Source organism: Salarias fasciatus, chromosome 20 (assembly GCF_902148845.1).
Source record: "Salarias fasciatus chromosome 20, fSalaFa1.1, whole genome shotgun sequence".
NCBI classification, from domain to species: Eukaryota; Metazoa; Chordata; class Actinopteri; order Blenniiformes; family Blenniidae; genus Salarias; species Salarias fasciatus.
The window spans coordinates 24,377,481-24,395,926 of record NC_043764.1 but is presented as its reverse complement, the minus strand read 5'-3'; the positions used below and the strand labels follow the sequence as shown (position 1 = coordinate 24,395,926).

The 18,446-nt window shown below is 46.1% G+C and overlaps 1 protein-coding gene across 1 annotated transcript; it reads left to right on the top strand.

The window, feature by feature from the left end:
* Positions 1–2,953: 2,953 nt before the first annotated feature.
* Positions 2,954–16,344, top strand: acvr1ba (activin A receptor type 1Ba). Its single transcript, XM_030119297.1, has 9 exons — positions 2,954–3,139; positions 11,438–11,674; positions 11,763–12,023; positions 12,110–12,340; positions 12,437–12,604; positions 12,697–12,853; positions 13,437–13,561; positions 13,653–13,783; positions 14,113–16,344. Exons 1-9 carry the CDS (start codon positions 3,076–3,078, stop codon positions 14,236–14,238), a joined length of 1,500 nt encoding a protein of 499 aa, XP_029975157.1. The 5' UTR covers positions 2,954–3,075; the 3' UTR covers positions 14,239–16,344.
* The last annotated feature ends 2,102 nt before the right edge of the window (positions 16,345–18,446 follow it).

The following is an 18,446-nucleotide window of genomic DNA, read 5'->3' as shown; positions in this document are numbered from 1 at the left end:
ATGCCTTTGATTTGTAATTAAATTTGTGATTTTAAAATGCTTGCAGGTTGGAGGTTTTTATATGCTGGGCTTGTTTGCATGTCCTCTGATTGCTTCCCTTGTTTCTTTCTGTCCTCTAACCAACCCAGGTCTGCAGAAAGTCTCCACATTTGAGTCAGCTGGTTTCTTTCTGTTAAAAGGTGTTTTTTTTTCTTTTCCAGCTCGCTCTGTTCAAGTGCCTCTTTGAGATGACTGTGCTGGTTTTGGTGCTCTATAAATAAAACTGAATAGAATTGAATTGATGAACTGGTGACTGGTAAATTGGATAAAGTGATATGAAGGATCCTCTTTAAAAAAAAAAAAATGAGAGAGAGAAATCAAATAACTAATTTTAAGTTTTGTTACCATTTTGCCTTCAAGACCAGCAACCACCTTTATCTTGTTTTGGTTTTTCTCCCTTGTCTTGATAAGAATGTTTTGCTTTAGCAGTAAACTAATGATAAATTGTATTCAAATTGAAGCATGAAAGCAACAAATTTGAGGTGAGGATTATAAGTCTGCTTCAGCAAAACAATAAAAAAAAGCCAAAAAGAATCACAACTGGACCACAAATCTGCAACACTTTGGGGACATTTTGCAGCGACTGTTGAAAATAATAGTATCAGCTCTGCTCTTGTCTTGTCGTTTCTGCATTACACTGTTTTCTTTCTGTATCAGTCTTGCTTTCTCTTCCTTTATCTGTTTGTGTGCGTGTGTGTGTGTGTGTGTGTGTGTGTGTGTGTGTGTGTGTGTGTGTGTGTGTGTGTGCGTGCGTGCGTGTTGTCTGTCTTGTTGAACAAACTCCAGAGGGATAATGCTCCCTCAGAGTCCCAGTCTGTCTGGTCAGTCAGATGAAGAGCCGGTTATTTTTATCCCTGCAGGAGGGGGTTGTTCAAGTATCAGACAGGCTGAACTCCTCGGCTGTAAGTGCAGAAGCCCATCTCACTTCACCTCCTCTGTGTATTCTTTCTCACAGTGGGATCATTCCCAGTGGCTCGGTTCAGACAGAGGGATTTGTTCTGCGGACGACATGCACCGGAGAAATGTGGAGATAAATTGGACGGGGCCGACAGTGGACACGTATAAAGCCACAGAGGAGACTATGCAGACATAATGAGGCTCGGGGACAGATCAGTCAGAGTGCGAGCAACAGGGCAGGTGATAAAAGCAGACACAGATAAACCCCCAAAATGCACCTGGCGAGATCCTGGCTCACCTGATCCTGAGCTACATTCTCAGCTGGGGGCAGATGAGTGTGTTGGTGGGGTTTATAAACACACTGTGTTGCTGAGCTAGGAAAAAACCCTGACGGAGCTTGAGCAAAGCAACTCGTGCTGTCGTTACTTCCCTGATTATCTGACTGTTTCTATGTAAAACACAAGCAGATATAATCCAACCAAAGTCTGATCCTGCAGCTGATACCTGATCTGAAATGAAATGGCAAAACAGCGAGCAAAAGGTTCATCTATGCATATTTAAATCAAATTAGCCTCAGTGATTTCCATCAGAGGATGACAGATGAGCACAGATGAGACAGCTGCTGTGCCCCATGGGATGTAATATGGATGAGGGATTTGCTTGATAATTGATCTGTCACTGACTATGGATGAATGGGCATGTGTGCCCATTATAGCAGACTACTCCAATATTAGTGTTATCTGGACAAACGCATCAAGGCTGAGAATCACCTTGAATGACGAGAGCCAATAAAATGAGAAGTTATTCGAGTCTGTTAAAGTTATTGTGGGTTGTCTTCTTCTAATCTGCACAATGAAAGTGTATGTGTAATTTTAGGGAAATGTTGAACCTTTATCTACAGGTGAGTGTCGTTGAGACCGTGGTCTCATTGTCAACAGTGACCTGTTCAGGATAAGGCAGCAGCAAACACAAAGCCACAGACAAACAAGACAATTATCTGAACTGAATTTGTAAAACAATTAACATAAAACATTAAAGGTGGTGCAGGTATTAAGCTGTTAATTTGATAGTCTGCCCTCTGTCTGGTGTTGTGGCCAAAGACAGATTTGATAACACTCTGAAATCAGTGTGACATTTCTGCAACTGAAGAATCAAAACAGAGTTTCTTTTTATGAGACTGCTGAATAAACTGTAAAGTTTGTAAAGCATTGCTGCTCCATGATAATCTCAATTTTTACTACTGACTCTTCAAACAGAATCATTTTACTTGATAATTATTTCATATTTTAAAATTATACTACAATGTTTTGCATCTCATTTCACTATGAAGATTTTGTATTCAGTCTACCAACCATCTTTGTCACTAGCCCAACCAATATAAATCCAATAAACTTCAATTTTGCATTGTAGGCAACTTATGCAAACTCTTCGACCCAAAAATGTGAATAAATGACGATGCTTAAGACATTTTGGGAAAACATTGTCAATAAACAACAAATAATTCAACATTAGACTTAAAGATCACAAGACAAAAGATAAGATGTTCCCTTGTTTATTCCACAGTGAGGAAATTGGAAAATGGAATGACAAAACTCACAGATGACAACATGAATAAGTAAAACAGACAATATTCTCAGATAAAATATTACTGTCTGGTGTGTAGCAAAACATATACAATTCTGAAGTGAGTGTGTAACTCATTTAAAAATATTTCCATCCTTTTTAGTTTGATTGTACTCCTTTTAAATGTATAGCTTATATTAAATAAGAAAATCTGTAACGTATCGAAATATTAGATTTTCTTTTTAACAGAGTCCAAATGTCAGAATTAACCCTTTTCTTTATTTGCACGTGTACATCCCGGCATGGGGCAGACAGGGGGTTATAACACATCCTGTACCTCCAAGCGGGGCAGACAGACGCTCTGGGGGCAGACAGGGGGCGTGCAGCGGGCACGGGCAGCCCTCCCCTTTAAACGCGCGCACGCTCACGCCCCTTTAAAGACGTCACCGCCTGGCTCGCGGAGAGTATCGGCGGTGTGGTGCGTGCGGTCGCTCTGTGGTTGTTTCGGGTCTGCTCGTGTTGATAACGACACACTTCGGACGCTTCTGGCCGCGGAGAGATGGGAATTCAGAAGAGATGGCTCTGAAACAAATTGCCCTCACGCTGCTGGCCCTGCTCGGGTCGGCGGCCGTCGGTAATGGTGAGTTTGATGCGGGCACCTCTCCGGCTTTTGTCTCGCCGTGTTTTCCTGGACCGGGCATCGCCTGTTGTCGCTAATCGTCATGGCGCTCCGTGGATCGCTCGTTTGGCTAGCCGCGTCTAGCTAGCGCCGACCTCAAAACCGCCGCTGTTGTTTCTCCCGAATCCTGAGCCGCGTTTCTGTCCAGTTGTTCTCGGTAATGATTTTTACCGACTCGTTGTACCCGACGAGACGCGAATGAACACGGAGCAAGTCGCTAAACCACAACAACAACAACAACAACAACAACAACAACATGGTGGGGCTGTGTTGTCTCACGGCGGCTGCTAACGTTTGCTAGCTAACTGTATAAAGTTAAATAATGACGTTTTTTCTGGTGTGTGTTACAGCTGCAATACGAATATTGAGGTGATTTATTGTGTCGCGCCGAGTGACAAATCATAACACACAGCCTGTCGCCGATACTGAGGTTAATCTCTCTCTCTCGGCGGCTGTTAATGCTAACATATTTACTAAACAGACTGTTGGAGACTGCACATCAACTGTATTGCTTGGAGACGACACCGTGTAATGATAGCTGGCTGGTTAAATATGCGCAATGTGGTCAATTACAGTTTCAGTCACATGCTGTGAGCGCTGCTTTCCACGCTGGAAAGAGCAGAAAGGAGGCTTTGAATGAAGGCCTAACCTACTTTGTGCATGAAATGTGTTTTTGGTAAACACTGGCAGCGCTGCTTTTGGTGTCCATTTGTAAAGGAGTGAAAAGGCTGCTTAGTGGCCTCCAGCAGAAAGTGAATGCTGGCATAGGGCGACAACAGCCGTACATTCAGCCATCCCAGACAGAAGTCAGAGTTGAAGTCTGGGTTTATTGTGATGGAAATGTGGCAAGTGGGGTCTTTTGAGTCGCCGGTTATGGGCACTGCTTCAGTCTGAATCCCCCCCATCTGCTGGAGCAGCTGATAACCAGCCCCACTCCACAACATCTAATCAGCATATATATTCTCCTCTGAAACTCCTGAGTATTTTCCTTTGCTCACCTTTTGACTCTTTTCCAAGTAAACCATTTCTAGTTCTGGTTTAATAGATTACGCATCGCTATTACTTGGTTTCAAGGTTGGCTCCACTGTTGCTCTTCCTGTGACTTCCTCACCTTGTTTCAACTTGCCATTCACAGGATAGACTGAGCAATTAAAAAACAGCAACTTTCAACTGCATCTTGTGTGCCAGAACAAATACCTTGACTGCATTAACTTTCATTACACCGTTTAAGTTTTGCAAAGTTGAGTCATGCTTCCAAGAATCGTAAAAGTGGTCCTCCCCCGCTTAGTGTAGACAAGGGTGCAGTACACTACGGTTAATCAGTTCATACTCTGCATGCTGGGAAAATGATCACACCTGAGTGACTAGTTTGTTTTTCCTTGGTTATTCCAACACTACAGCGGTGTGCGAGGAAGGGGTGGGGGTGGGGGTGGGTCTGTGGCCAGAGCAGACAGACTGATGAGTGGTGATGGGTCTGTCCAGCTGGTGGGGCTCTGTTGGTGTGAGGGGCCCACAAGTCTGGCTCAAACCAGATTGTCACAGCACATAATAGATCGCACCACGCAGGGCCTGAAACCAGACAAACCTGTAAGTTGCCACGCCAGAGCAGATTCCTGTTCAGCCAAGTATGTTTTTCCAAGTACTTTTACTCATACGTTTGATGAGCCTGTCACGTGTTGTTGACTTCATGCGGATTAGGAGTCACCGGTGTTATGTGCATCGCATGCCTGCATGACGCAGTCTGCCTGGGTGAATTGAACACAGTAGCAATGTGATATGGGCATTGTCAGCCACACAGCCGTGAGGCAGGGCGCGTCCCTTCCTTTCTCGTACTCCATTTTCTATCTCTTTTATATTAAAGGTCACCTGCTTTGTCGGGATTTAATCTGTACTGTGATGTCTTTGTTCGCACTTCTGCTTTCATTTACTTATTACCACCAGGGTGCAAATGAAAACTCTGGGCTGGGTTAGTGTTCCACTCCAGGTTAAAGGAAGGCCATTGGTTAGATGAGCTCGTGCTATCTGGTGAACTCTGCACCCTCTTTGAGCTTCTTTTCCTCATACAATCAGCAGCCCTGCCAGAGACCTTGCCATTCCCCGATGTTTGTCTGCTTCAACCACAGTCGTGGTTATTGGAAACTGAGAAAGTAGCAGATTGTACAGAGAAAGACACTCTGTTACAGGTGCTGCCTAATGTCAAATCAGATTGCGAATGACTCAAGGTGGTGGGAGCATGTGTTTTCCACATTGGAACATGTGTACACCTGCCCGTCTGATCAGAGCCAAGGGAATGTACCCAGAAAGGCTGAAACCTATTGGGTTCAAAGCCACCTGTCTGTAAACTGTAGACTTTGGACAAGAAAGAGGAGTTTGACATTTGTGTTTTCAGATGCTGAAGCTTGAAAAGGCGAAAGTTGTTTTCCCGCTGCCTCCCATCTAAATGTGTAGCAGTTGTCGGGACCTGTTCTCAGTGCATTGATGTTTTGGCTGCTGGATACCCGCAGCTGAATTATGATCAAATGAAGTAGCAGCACGTACTCCGTGTAGGATTTCAGTTCACTTCCTGGCTCAGACACCTCGTCCATAGCGATCTGTGTTTACCAACAGTTTCTATAATGTGGCTCCCAGCCAGTCAGGGTCAGGTCAGGTCCAGGGTGGTTCAGCTTTCCCTCCATAATGACCAGTGTGGTTAATGACCTCCGTTAGCCCGGAGGCACGGAGCCCTAATTGCTGCAGCAGACACCATAGCCTCTGACTGACCCAGCTCCGCCATTACTGATGTTTGACCGCAGGGGATTACTACCACTCAGAGCCAGCCCACTCCTTTGCATTTCATTTATTCTGAAGTTTTTATCTGTGTTGAAAAGGTTCTTCCATTTTCATCCTCAATATACATGGAGAAAGAAAGTCGCTCTTGTCACAGTATGCCGAGACAGACTTGGGATCCGTGCGAGTTCATGTCTATAGGGTTGAACCCGACACCCCGCCTCCATTACATGAGTCTTTGAAGAGGTGTCGGATTTTTTTTTTCTTTGCTTCTTTTTTGGCTGCTGTTGGAATTTAAATTGGACCTGCTCTACCTCATAATTTTCTGCAGGGAGGTGTGCAGTCTACTCGTCAAGTTTTTTTTTTTTTTTCCTCAATACTTCCGTGACAGTTAATTTGCTTTGATTGGCATGAACCTGGGCAGGGCTGCTGGGTAAAGAGGCCTTCGCTCAGGGCCTCCAGAATAAGTTATCGAACGAGTTCTTGAACTATTTTGGCCTGCACCGTTTACCTTTTTTTTTTTTTTTTTTTTTTTTGGATTCCCGCTGTGACGTCGGCTGAAACTGGGCCCAACTGTGTTTCACTTGGCTGTTAAGCACTCATCCTTATTGAGTGTATGTGTGAAGTCTCTCCTCCTTGTATCACTGAAGTTATCCTTATTAAAAGCATATCTGTTCTTTTTTTATAGGCATGTGGCAAATCCATGTTTATTTTAAATACAAAGTGGAATAAAATTGTGATATTGAGGAGAAACACAGTATTGTGCAAAACTCTAATTTCACCCAAGTGTCCTTGCTTAGGTTTTCTTTTTGATATCTTCAGTTCAGTGTGTGTTCTTTTCCTGCTGTCTTCAGTACAAGCAAGCATATCAGAATTTAAAACTCACAAATGGCTGCAAATCAAATTCTTTTATCGGTTTGAATAGAGAACACTAGAAATGTGTAAAAGGAAGTGGATGTCTGTTTTCTGTGCAACAGTCACCAACTTTACATGACGCCTAAATTAAAATACAAAAACAGTTCAGCTATCTGACTGAAACATGTTGATTCTACTGAAGGCATCATTTTCAAAGTCTTTACTTCAGACTGGGACCGGAGGAAGTGTTAAAGCTCCATTTTAAATCCTGATTCACAAGTCAAACCGTGTGTGAAAAGGTAAACAGGAGCTCAAACCCAAGAAACTGACTGCCTGCTAACTGTAAACATGGAAAGAACTAGTGGGTTTTGTATTTGAATGGGCGCAGAGACGCACTTCATGCTGTCCCAGTTCACAATTAAAAGCTGTTGTGGCCTGTGATGTTGTAGGTTAGCAGGAAATGGCCCGATGCATTGATTGCTCTCGCGTGCATGTATGCTGGGACGAAGGCAATGCTTACTGACACATATTGCAGAAATATGCATGACTAATCTGAAGGCGACGTTGATCGTATTTAAATGTAGGCAGCAGCAGCCGATCCAAAGTGAGCCGGTCGTCTCGCTGGTGTGTCTCTGAGCCCACCAGGACAGCAGACAGACGGGACAGGATGAGCTGCAGCCTGGAGGACGGGGCTTGGTAGAGATAGTAGGCGCAGCTTCAGCCCTGGAGACTTCACTTTAGAATCAGATCAGTAATCTGACCCTGAGATGCAGACAAAGGTAATGACTTTCCTCCTTCCCCCTAGCATTGATTAGGACACAGTTGCGGTGTGTGCGTGTGCACTGTGTGTGTGTGTGTTGCGCTCACACTGTCTGGTGGCGTCTGCTTGTCTTGATCAGCTCTCAGTCTGGTATCTGTATGGATCTAATTTCAGCCAGTGCATTTTGGTAATGGCGCTCTCCTCCCCGTACGCGTGCACGCACAGACCGTCTCCGTCTGCGCTGCTCGGCCCCGAGAAACCCGCCGTGTGTTTGTGTTACCCCCCCGTCTGCGAGTATTTCCCTCTGACGTTTCGGTGTTGCCGTTCTGGAAAGCGCCTTTCTGTTCTGACAGGGTTGTTTCGCACGAGTAGGCCTCGAACGACAAGTGTATACGTTGAACTTCACCGTCAAGGTCAGTGGGTGAACCTGTTTGGACTGGGACTACGCTGTGGTTTGATTTGGTCCAGGTTAAGGCCACGCTGTTTACGGCAACAATGTTTTATTAATCCCTTCCTCACTGCGTCTGCCATTTCCTGTCTCAACACGAACGGTATGATTGGAACTTCACATGCTTGCAGCCAGAAGAAATCGCTCTCCCTCTTTTTCCTGCACTGTTCCCTTTTCCTGCTGCCTCCCGTAAGTCAGAGTCTAGACTGGGTTTTAATGACAGTCGCAGCTGGCCACTTCGGGCAGACCTCGAGCGCAGCTGGGGGGCTCATTGAGTCCTGCCTGTTTCCCCGCTGCCCCCCCTCCCCTGTATTGTCCTACCCAAATGGGGGACACTCCCCCTCCCCTCAATCCTGTCTGGCTCAGAGAAGCCCTCCAAACATTGGGGTTGTTTCTGGTAACCCCCAGTCTGTCCCGTGTGCTCCACCCATCCCCCCACACACACTGCTCCATGCCGGAGCACACTCCCCCGTCTGCTCTTTGTTCACGTAGGGCCAGTCCAATCCCTCCTCATGTCGCCTTAATCTCTACACAAAGGACCAGTGTAAAGACCACCAATTATGTGGATACAAGTGCAGAGTTCACTCACAAACCGCACCCACCCGGCCTCCACTCAGATCCGTGTGTATTTAGTCTTGATATTGCTCCTTCGAGTCGAGCTTTGTAACAGTTTTGCTCTGAATCCATTGAGATATGCAGAGTACTGTGTAAACAACGTGGCATTTGGATAAATGCAAGTGGCCTGCGGGTTGAAGTTTGATTCAGTTGCATGTCAGATCTTTATCTGGCCCGACGCTCCTCAGATTGAGTTTTCATTTTACTTCTGAGCTCTTGGTTGCATTTTCTCTGCAGCCTGGACAGAAAGTGTAGATGAGCTGCATTGATTTTCTGCCACAAGAGATTTTCCAATTAAAAATATTGTTAAAATCTATTTGTATAGCGATTTCTATATATATAATATAGAACACTTTAAGGCATTGCTGCAAATCAGTAACCTGGACTTTGTTTATATCACTTTAGTGTTTACTTTTAATTAGTTAGCTGCTTGGATACAAGGATTAATCATTGCAGAACTTTTACAATGGGTCATTTCACCTCTAAACCTGTGAGATCAATCACTTTTGCAAATTATTCTGTTGCGACTCTTCTTGTATCGGCCGCCCAACATCTTGCATTTTGTTTGCAAGACTGCATATGGTGGCGAGGTAGCCCAAAATGAGAGGGAAGATTTGCCACAAACCAAACTCCGGGCAGACCACAAACCATCCGTGGCGGATACAAGAAGTGAATGTGTGTGTTTTCAGCCACGTTTGGTTTCCTTCCTGAGCTTCTGTCTGTATGTCTGCGCACCATCTGTCTGACCACACAGAGTCTCCATGATGGATGCGTGTCCTGGTGTTCTTATCAGACTGTTGCTAATTTGTTGCTTTATATTGGCACAAAATGTTTGTGTTGAGAAAAATAAAGGATGTTGGGTTCAGACTGAAGCGTGTATGTAGTTAAAGGTTTTTTCTTGAAAGGTTTCCTTTAAGCTTCTTTCCTTCTCGATGGATTGATCACTATGCCTCCTTCCTGTCTGCGTACACTTGCTGGAGATTAATTTGTTGCAGCAGGAATCTGTAAACAGAAGCAGCCTGTTTGTAGTAAAGTTTCACGTTTTTGATGCAAACGGCGGCTTTTAAACCTACTGACGTTGCCATCATCATCGGTTTTATTTGGCACAACTATTTGCTCCATTAATGCTGCAGATTAGTAAGATCTGGCACCGACTTGTTTTTCTCTTCTTTATCAGGCCCAGCCTGCTTCACCTCTGTGTAATCTGCAGGAAATTCCATCTGCATGCGAGCTTTAGTGAATTTGGACACACTCAGCCGAGAGTTCCTGCCACTTTCCCGCTCACCTCCTTAGCAGCAAGACACGCGTAAACACCACACACATGTGAAATATTACTGCTTGAAGCGTTCCACATTTCCAGTTACCGCCGAGTGAACAAGCATCGACACATCGGCTCCCACACAGAAATCACCGTTCAGGAGTTCAGTGAATTGCAAACCTTCCCGGTGACACCCGGGTTTGTGGTTTTGGCTCCTTGTTTGTTACATACTGATGGTGCAATCGGTGTATGAGGCATTTTCAAGCATTTGCTTATCTGAACCGTCGTGAGAAACGGCTCAGCTGGTTAAAGAATGTTTAACAAACTGGGAAGATCAGTGAACCCATGTGGTCACAGAAGTCCTCAGTGAAAGACACGGAGGATTAGTGGACTCTCGCCACCCTTAAAAACCTTTTTTACTCCTCTGGACCAGACATTGTCAGGAATCCAAGCGATGCTGAGCTTCTTTTTTGTTGGAGGGAGAAAAAAAAAAGGGGTTGAAATGCCTCTCCTCTTTGTGTCTCCTGACGTGTGTGTTCACCGATTCTCCAGCGATTTGTTTTAAGTGTTTCAGTTCTCGGCTTGTTAGATCTCACTCGCAGCCCAGTTGTCAGTCGCACAGTTCATCGTTTGTGTTTCTTTCCCATGTGAAAGAAAAGCCAAGCGTTGTAGTCACACAACTACCTCATCGTGCCGGCCCCCGCTGTGCATTGTGGTGGTAGAAAACCTGAGAAGAACCCCTTTGTGCCGGCCTTGTTCGAAATGAGAAGCATGTGTGCTATGACTCAAAATCACATTTCGCTCCAAATCGAATCAGTTCTGCAGTCTCTTGCTCTCCGGGTGGACCGACCAGTCCTGGTTTTGTTTTAGATGTGGCAGATTTGTGCCGACTTTCTGGCACTGGCCTCATTTTGAGCGTGTAAGATGGACCGGAGTCTTTCTATTATGGCGGCTGCAGGAGTTCCATTGTGTCACATTTAATAGGTCCCTGTGCAGGAGAGCGCTGTGTTTAATGAAACTCTTATCTCATTAGCTTAAACAGTGGCTGCTCTCTGTGTCAGGCAGGGGAACGGAGCAGGATGCTGCGTCGGGCGTTTGGCAGGAGCCCTCTCCCCTTGTTGGGTTTCACTTTGTGTGTCCCACTGGGCAGGCCTGTCTCCACCCTGCGTGTTTGGGTTCATCTGCAGTGAAGGATCTGATTTCAGGGCCGCCGGGGCCGTCTGGCTGCTTCTGCTGAACTCAAAGCTCTGTGTCTGCACATCATGAAATGCCCACAATTGAATGGAAGAGCTTTTCATTTCATCTTGAAATCCTGGGATCCGTTTGCCCCCTGCTGGACAAAACCAAGAAGTGAAAACATTTTTTTTTTTTTTTTTACCTTTTATGACTGTTTTATGGATTTATTTTGATATTTGTTGACAGTCGTATAACCCTTGCAGCCTCCCTAATGACTGGTTTATGGCTGGGTTAAATGATTCTCGGCGGACTGAAAGGGTTAATGTCTATTCTGTTATCTAGTAAATTGTTATTTACTCTGCTCTCTGTTCTTCCCCACAGCTTTACGTTGTAACTGCACAAACTGTGAGAAGTCGGGCTACGAGTGTGAGACGGATGGCGCGTGCATGGCCTCCACATCCTTCATCCAGGGCAAAGAGCAACACGTGCGCATCTGCATCAACCAGGAGAACCTGGTCCCCCCCGGACAGCCCTTCTTCTGCCTGAGTGCTGAAGGCTACCTCAACACTCACTGCTGCTATGTAGATTACTGCAACAGTATCGACCTGAAAGTCCCAGGTACGGCGCCGCCGCCGGACATCCCAGCAGCTGCTCCTCGGTCTGTTGGTTTGAGGGACTGACCCACACCTCTGCTTCTCCTCCACAGTCCCAACTCAAAGGGGGGACTGGCCAGTCTCAGGAACCACCTGGGGCCCCGTGGAGCTGGTGGCGGTCATCGCAGGGCCCGTGTTCCTGCTCTGCGTGTTGCTGATGGTTGGCGTGTTCCTGTTCCAGTATCACCAGAGGGCCTACAGCCACCGGCAGAGGCTGGAGGTGGAGGACCCCTCGTGTGACCATCTCTACCTTGCCAAGGATAAAACCCTACAGGACCTCATCTATGACATGTCCACCTCAGGATCCGGCTCCGGTCGGTGAAAACGCCACCATGCCTCAGAATGATTTTGACGTGTTTATCACCATCTAACGTCGTCGTCCTTCTGCTGCCCCCTGCAGGTCTGCCCCTGTTTGTGCAGCGGACCGTGGCCAGGACGATCGTGCTGCAGGAAATCATAGGAAAGGGTCGCTTTGGGGAGGTGTGGCGAGGGAAGTGGCGGGGAGGAGACGTGGCGGTGAAGATCTTCTCGTCCAGAGAGGAGCGCTCCTGGTTCAGAGAGGCTGAAATCTACCAGACAATCATGCTACGGCACGAAAACATCCTGGGATTCATTGCAGCAGACAATAAAGGTGAGGGCGGCGGTAGGAAGGCTGTGCGCACGGCGCCGGGTGAAAGCACCGCTGTTTTGGCGAATTCCTAAAGCGTCCCCTCCTCTCGTCTCCCAGACAATGGCACTTGGACGCAGCTGTGGCTGGTGTCAGACTATCACGAGCACGGCTCTCTCTTCGACTACCTGAACCGATACTCCGTCACCATCGAGGGGATGATCAAGCTGGCGCTGTCGGCCGCCAGCGGCCTGGCGCACCTTCACATGGAGATCCTCGGCACTCAGGGTGAGACGCGCCGTCGTATCGGATAGACCGCAAGCAAAACGGAAAAAATGCCCTGGCTCATAGGCGCCGATGTCTGATCTGATCTCCTGCAGGTAAGCCTGGCATCGCTCACCGTGACCTCAAGTCTAAGAATATCCTGGTGAAGAAGAACGGCATGTGTGCCATCGCCGACCTCGGCCTGGCGGTGCGCCACGAGTCCATCACAGACACAATCGATATAGCTCCGAACCAGCGTGTGGGCACTAAGAGGTAAATGTTTCCACAGCCATCAGCACACAGATGGAAACGGCACACCGGGGATCCTGCAGGACTCCAGCAGCTTTTTAAAGGCTGTTAGCGCTCGCCGCTTTTTCCCCGCGTCAGCAAATCTCCAAACAGCAGAGAAACCTGTCTCATGACGGGGAACGTGATCCCTGTGGTGAATCCTGAAGAGTTCAGTGATCAGCGTCTCCCTGCTGCCATACAGCCGCAATCTCCACATGAGCCAGTTTTAATGAAACCTGTTTTTTCTCTTTTTACTTTATGAATGACGGCAAATTAAGAGAAAGCTATACATAATTCCAGTCCGCCATGAATCTTCCCGAATGAGACTTGTGATGCTCGCTGTTTTTGAGTCTGGCTGAAAAAGCCAGCCGAACCTGCAGAAAGCCTCGTTGACGGATGTTTGTGTTGCCAAAACAAATGAGACATTTCAAAACGCGACACGTCCCTCGAGACCCCGTCAGTCCTCGGCTCCACGTGTCAGTCTGTGTGTCTCCTCTGAGGTTCACTCTGCCGTTTGGCGCCGTTCTTCATTCCTGCTCTCTCTCTCTCTCGCTGCCTTGGCGTTCAGGTACATGGCTCCGGAGGTGCTGGACGAAACCATCAACATGAAACATTTTGATTCCTTCAAGTGTGCCGACATCTACGCCCTGGGCCTGGTGTACTGGGAAATCGCTCGCCGCTGCAACGCAGGAGGTAAAGCCACAAATGCTCTCTCTCTCTCTCTCTTTTCCAAAACGTTCTTGAGAACCGCCGCTGAACGCAGAGCTCCGCTTCTTCATCGCAGGCATCCATGAAGAGTACCAGCTGCCCTACTACGACCTGGTGCCCTCGGACCCCTCCATAGAGGAGATGAGGAAGGTGGTGTGTGACCAGAAGCTGAGGCCCAACGTGCCCAACTGGTGGCAGAGCTACGAGGTATTTCTCACTATGCGCCCCAGCAGCTGCTGTGTTTTCTAAAAATATTGGGCCTCCTGGGTTTGGCTGTACAAGATGTCCCGAGCGGAGCGCCAGTATAAATCACTGCCGTCTGATTCAGCTTCCCTTTTTCCAACTCTCAGTCAACCGCGGGCCCTTCCTATTTATTTTAATGTCCTTCTAGCGCCGCGAGGACTGTCGATATGTAAAGGGAAGCTGTGACGCGTTAACTCGCTGCACGGCTGCTCAGATAGAAATAAATCCACATTTTCACGGCATAATCTTGGGAGTGTGTTGTTGGCGTCTGACCGCGGCGTCCTTCTCCGCAGTCGCTGCGCGTGATGGGGAAGATCATGAGGGAGTGCTGGTACGCCAACGGCGCCGCCCGGCTCACCGCCCTGCGCATCAAGAAGACTCTGTCGCAGCTCAGCGTGGAGGAGGACGTGAAGATGTGAGCGTCGCGAGGAACACGCTGGAGACGCACAAGCGGAACACACACTCCCCATAGGAAGCAAACACTAAAGACAGACTGCAAATGAAAAACCCTGCCAGTTTTAAAGCCACACTCCAAGTTGTGACAAGGCCTACCTCACCTTTTTAGCCAAAACTACTGAGAATCACCCCCCCCCTCTCCTCCCCCCTGCCTCCATGTCTCCTCCCCCTCCCCCTCCCCCCCTCCGCCCTCCACAGGCCACAGCACTACACCTTTTACCACTACCACTGTTAATATCATGACACTCGACCTCGTTGTGTTTTCATCCCCCCATGGCAGGAATTCTGACTATTGTACAGCGACAGGAAACTTCTACGTTTGTTGGTTTGTTTTGTTTTGGGTTTTTTGTTTTTTTTTACCTCTGAAATTTGTCCCATGACAGAAGAAGTGGAGCTTTAGGAACGACAAAACGTCCCGCTGTGTCACTGGAGATGTGTTGAGGAGGGGAGAGAGGCTGAAGCTTGTAACTCCTCCCTTCAAAAAAGAAAAAAAGAATCCTCTCAAAACCCAAATTAGTTGCACTCAACTGTAGCGTCCTCACCCGGCGTGGACCCCACTCCCTCCCCAGGGTGGGGTTGGGGGGGGGGTCCAGGCCGGTCCCGGTGTGTGTTATTCGGACTTGTGGCAGGGATAATGTTTGGGATGGTTTTGATTTTTTTTTTCCTTTTTGTTTTATTTATTTGTTCATAGTTTTTATTGCATTCTTGATGAACACTGTGAGATGAACATTTTAGAGGTAGTTCAGTCTGACCGGGGGGGCGTTCCCGCGACACCCGCCGCTCTCATCCAGGACATCGTGCACACTGAGCAAATAAGAGGCGTATGAAATGGCAATGAAACATACCGTATGTCTTTTTTCTTTTTTTTTTTTTTTAAATGCGTTGGTTTGTGTTTGTAAAGACATCAAGATCGGTGTTTCCCTGACTTTCCCACTAGACACTACTGATGATGGGTACATATGATTTGTATATAGAACGTGCGTTTTATCCTTTATTTTATTTTGTAATGCCACAAGCACCAGTGTGACATTTGAGCGGTGTTTTTGATTTGTTTTGTTCGACTGGACGGTACTTTCAGAAGTCTTGTTCTGATCTGGTCTGCATGGTTTTCTGACTGTGCCTGGAAATGAACTACATTATCTGCTGGAACTGATTTCTCACTTTTTGCTCCTCTCAAGGCGATTTGGTGGTACTACTGATGCCAGATTATTTTTGCTGCAACGTCCTGTTTTTTTTTTTTTTGTTTTTTTTTTTAAATCCATATATATCTTATCTATAAAACTCTATCGTAAGTGTTGGGATCTGTCTTTACAGAAGTCCTCTGGGGTAACATCTCTTCCTCTTTGACACTGGAATACTTCAGAGCGTCCTGTAAACTCTTGATTCTGTGGGTCAGACAGATTAAACATTCAGATGTGAAATGTAGTCGAGACGTTTTCTCCTCGCCCTCAAACCAAAAAAAAAAACAAAAACAAACAAAAAACAAGTGAAACTGCATGTTTTCATTCTGTCTGCAGACGAGACTATGAAAGTATTACACTGACGTGTTTGTCGCCGCGGGGGCTTTTTATTTGCACTGTTCGTCCAGAACAGATCCCGTCGGTATCCGGTTCTGCATGCTGTCTCAAACACTGGGTCCTCACGCCGAGGAAGATGAACTGAAGACGGGGGATTTCCCGCCTCTCTCCTCTCTGTACTCCCCCCCCCTTTTCTTTTGTTTTTTTTTCTTTTCTCATTTCTTTTGATTTCCGTTGGCGTCGTTGGCTGTGTACCCCAGACATGTTGCTGCTACTGTTAACATGGGGAGACGTTCAGCAGGCAGGTGGAAGCGAGGAGGAGGAGGAGGACGAGGAGGAAGCCCGGGCCGCTGTCGGTTGAACCAAAACTGTCCAAACACTCCTGTCCATGTTTGGTTTGTTGCCATGGGTATATGACCATCAGACATCCTGTTCATAGGTAATACTTCAAGATTTCAAAAGTAATATTGTGCAGATCTTTTCAGGATTAGTTGAAAAGTGTATATAGATGATATACAATAAATTCCTCTTTTCTTTTTTTTTTTTCTTACTCGTGTCTCCATCTGGTGTTTCATTCATTAACTCCTAGGAAGAACATGCAAACTCCACAGTTTCTCAGGCACTGCTCCCTACGTCCAAATGTTACCTTTAAATGAGTCAAACTGTTCGAGGAATCCTTTTGTTATGCAGCGGAAGAACTAAAATTAATAATTTAAGCTCGTCTAGAAGCAGCTGAATTGCTTTGAATCTTTTTTCCATTTTCAGTCTCTTCTGAAGCTTCTGATTTAACAGATATTGGCTTTAAAGGAATTTCCCTCTGGGATTAATAAAGTGATCAGTTGAGGTGTCTATTTCTAACAAAGTGGATCTTGAGGACATTCTGCATATTTTTAATTAAAATGAGATTGAATCCTACATCGCTGCGAACGAGATTAATATTTTAAATTCCGTCTTCGGTTTGAAAGCTTCAAACACAGAGGACCAGATGGCGAATGTATTTAAAATGCATTTTTATTTTCCTTTACAAGAAACAAAAGCAGACAAAGAAATAAGATGAAGGGGAAAGGGAGCGGGAACCAGTATATAAAGAGATGCAACCTCTGGCGTCCTGAAAAAAATATGTACAATTCAAAATAATATCCATACAAAACATGCCACATACAATAAAAATGATCATTATATTTATTCATATTCCCTAAAAGTATCTCTGCTGTACAGATGCAACATCTTTTTAAAAAGTAGGTCGAGGTTTAAAAAAAACCTTCAATTTTGAGCAAACTTTTATTAAATTATAAGATATGCAGAGAACTTAAATTAAGATTCAGAGAAGTTAAAAATCATTTAGGCTAAAATCCAGTGAGCGTCATGTCTCGTCATGGTCTTCCCTTGAAATAGAAACATACCAAAAAATATATATATTTATATATATATCACTGCCTCGGATACTTGATCAATATCTACCACTTTAGAGAAGTTCTCTGTTATACTATGAGAGTGCAATTCATTACCAGGTTAAGTATGGGATTAACTTTGAGTATTACATCATAACATACGAGGGTGTACCCAAAAAAAACCGGAATTTGATTATAACTTTTTATTTATGACATTTCAAAATAAAACGCCACCGTCGCCTTCAAAATAATCCCCATCTGCATTCATGCAGCGCTCCAGCCGTGTCTCCCACTTCACCAATGCGTCGTCAGACCCGCGCGTAAAAGTGCCAGTTTTTGCCGGCTGCGATTTTTCTGTCACCTCCTCCACATCTGCAAACCGCTGTCCCTTCAGCTCCTTCTTCAACTTGGGGAACAAGAAAAAGTCACTCGAGGCTACATCTGGCGAATCAGGCGGATGGGAGAGGAGATTCATCTTATTCTTCACCAGAAACTGCGTGACGCGCAGCGCCGTGTCCGCTGGCGCACTGTCGTGGTGGATCAACCGGGCTCCACTCCGCCACTCCGCGGGCCGCTTCCTCCTCACGGAGCCGTCTGAGGACTTCCATGTAGTAGTCCTGGTTTACAGTCTGACCTGGAGGGACAAACTTGCTGTGGACGATACCCTGGACAGCGGAAAAGCAGCTCAGCATTGTTTTCACGGCTGAGCGCACCTGACGCGCCGACATCTGGCCCTTTTTAAACCACCCGAACCACTCATGGACCTGATTCTTCCCCAGAGCAGCATCCTTGTAGGCTTGCTGCAACAAGGTGAGTGTTTCTGCTGCTGTTTTTTCCCAGCAGAAAGCAGAATTTAATGTTTACGCGCTGCTCTGGCTTCCCCGTCAATGTCGCCATTTTGGAAAAAATCGCAGACTGCCTCTGCACTCTGTTGCTATAAATAGCTCCTGACAGGCGTCAGTGTCACTCTGGGAGCTCAGATTTCTCACAGATGTGCATAAGGCTTACCTGCAGCACATCTGACAGCCAGAAGTCGGAACTCATTATTATTATTGTTTTCTGACCAAATTCCGGTTTTTTTTGGGTACCCCCTCGTACATTAGGCCAAGTAACCATTTCACAAGGTTTTACCAACACATTCACTTCTATAGGGAAGATATTTAAAAAAACAAAACAAAACAAAAAAAACAAAAGCAAAAAACACTAACGATATTCTAGGGAGTTCAAGATTTTCCATTCAAGACTATATTAATCCAATTGAGA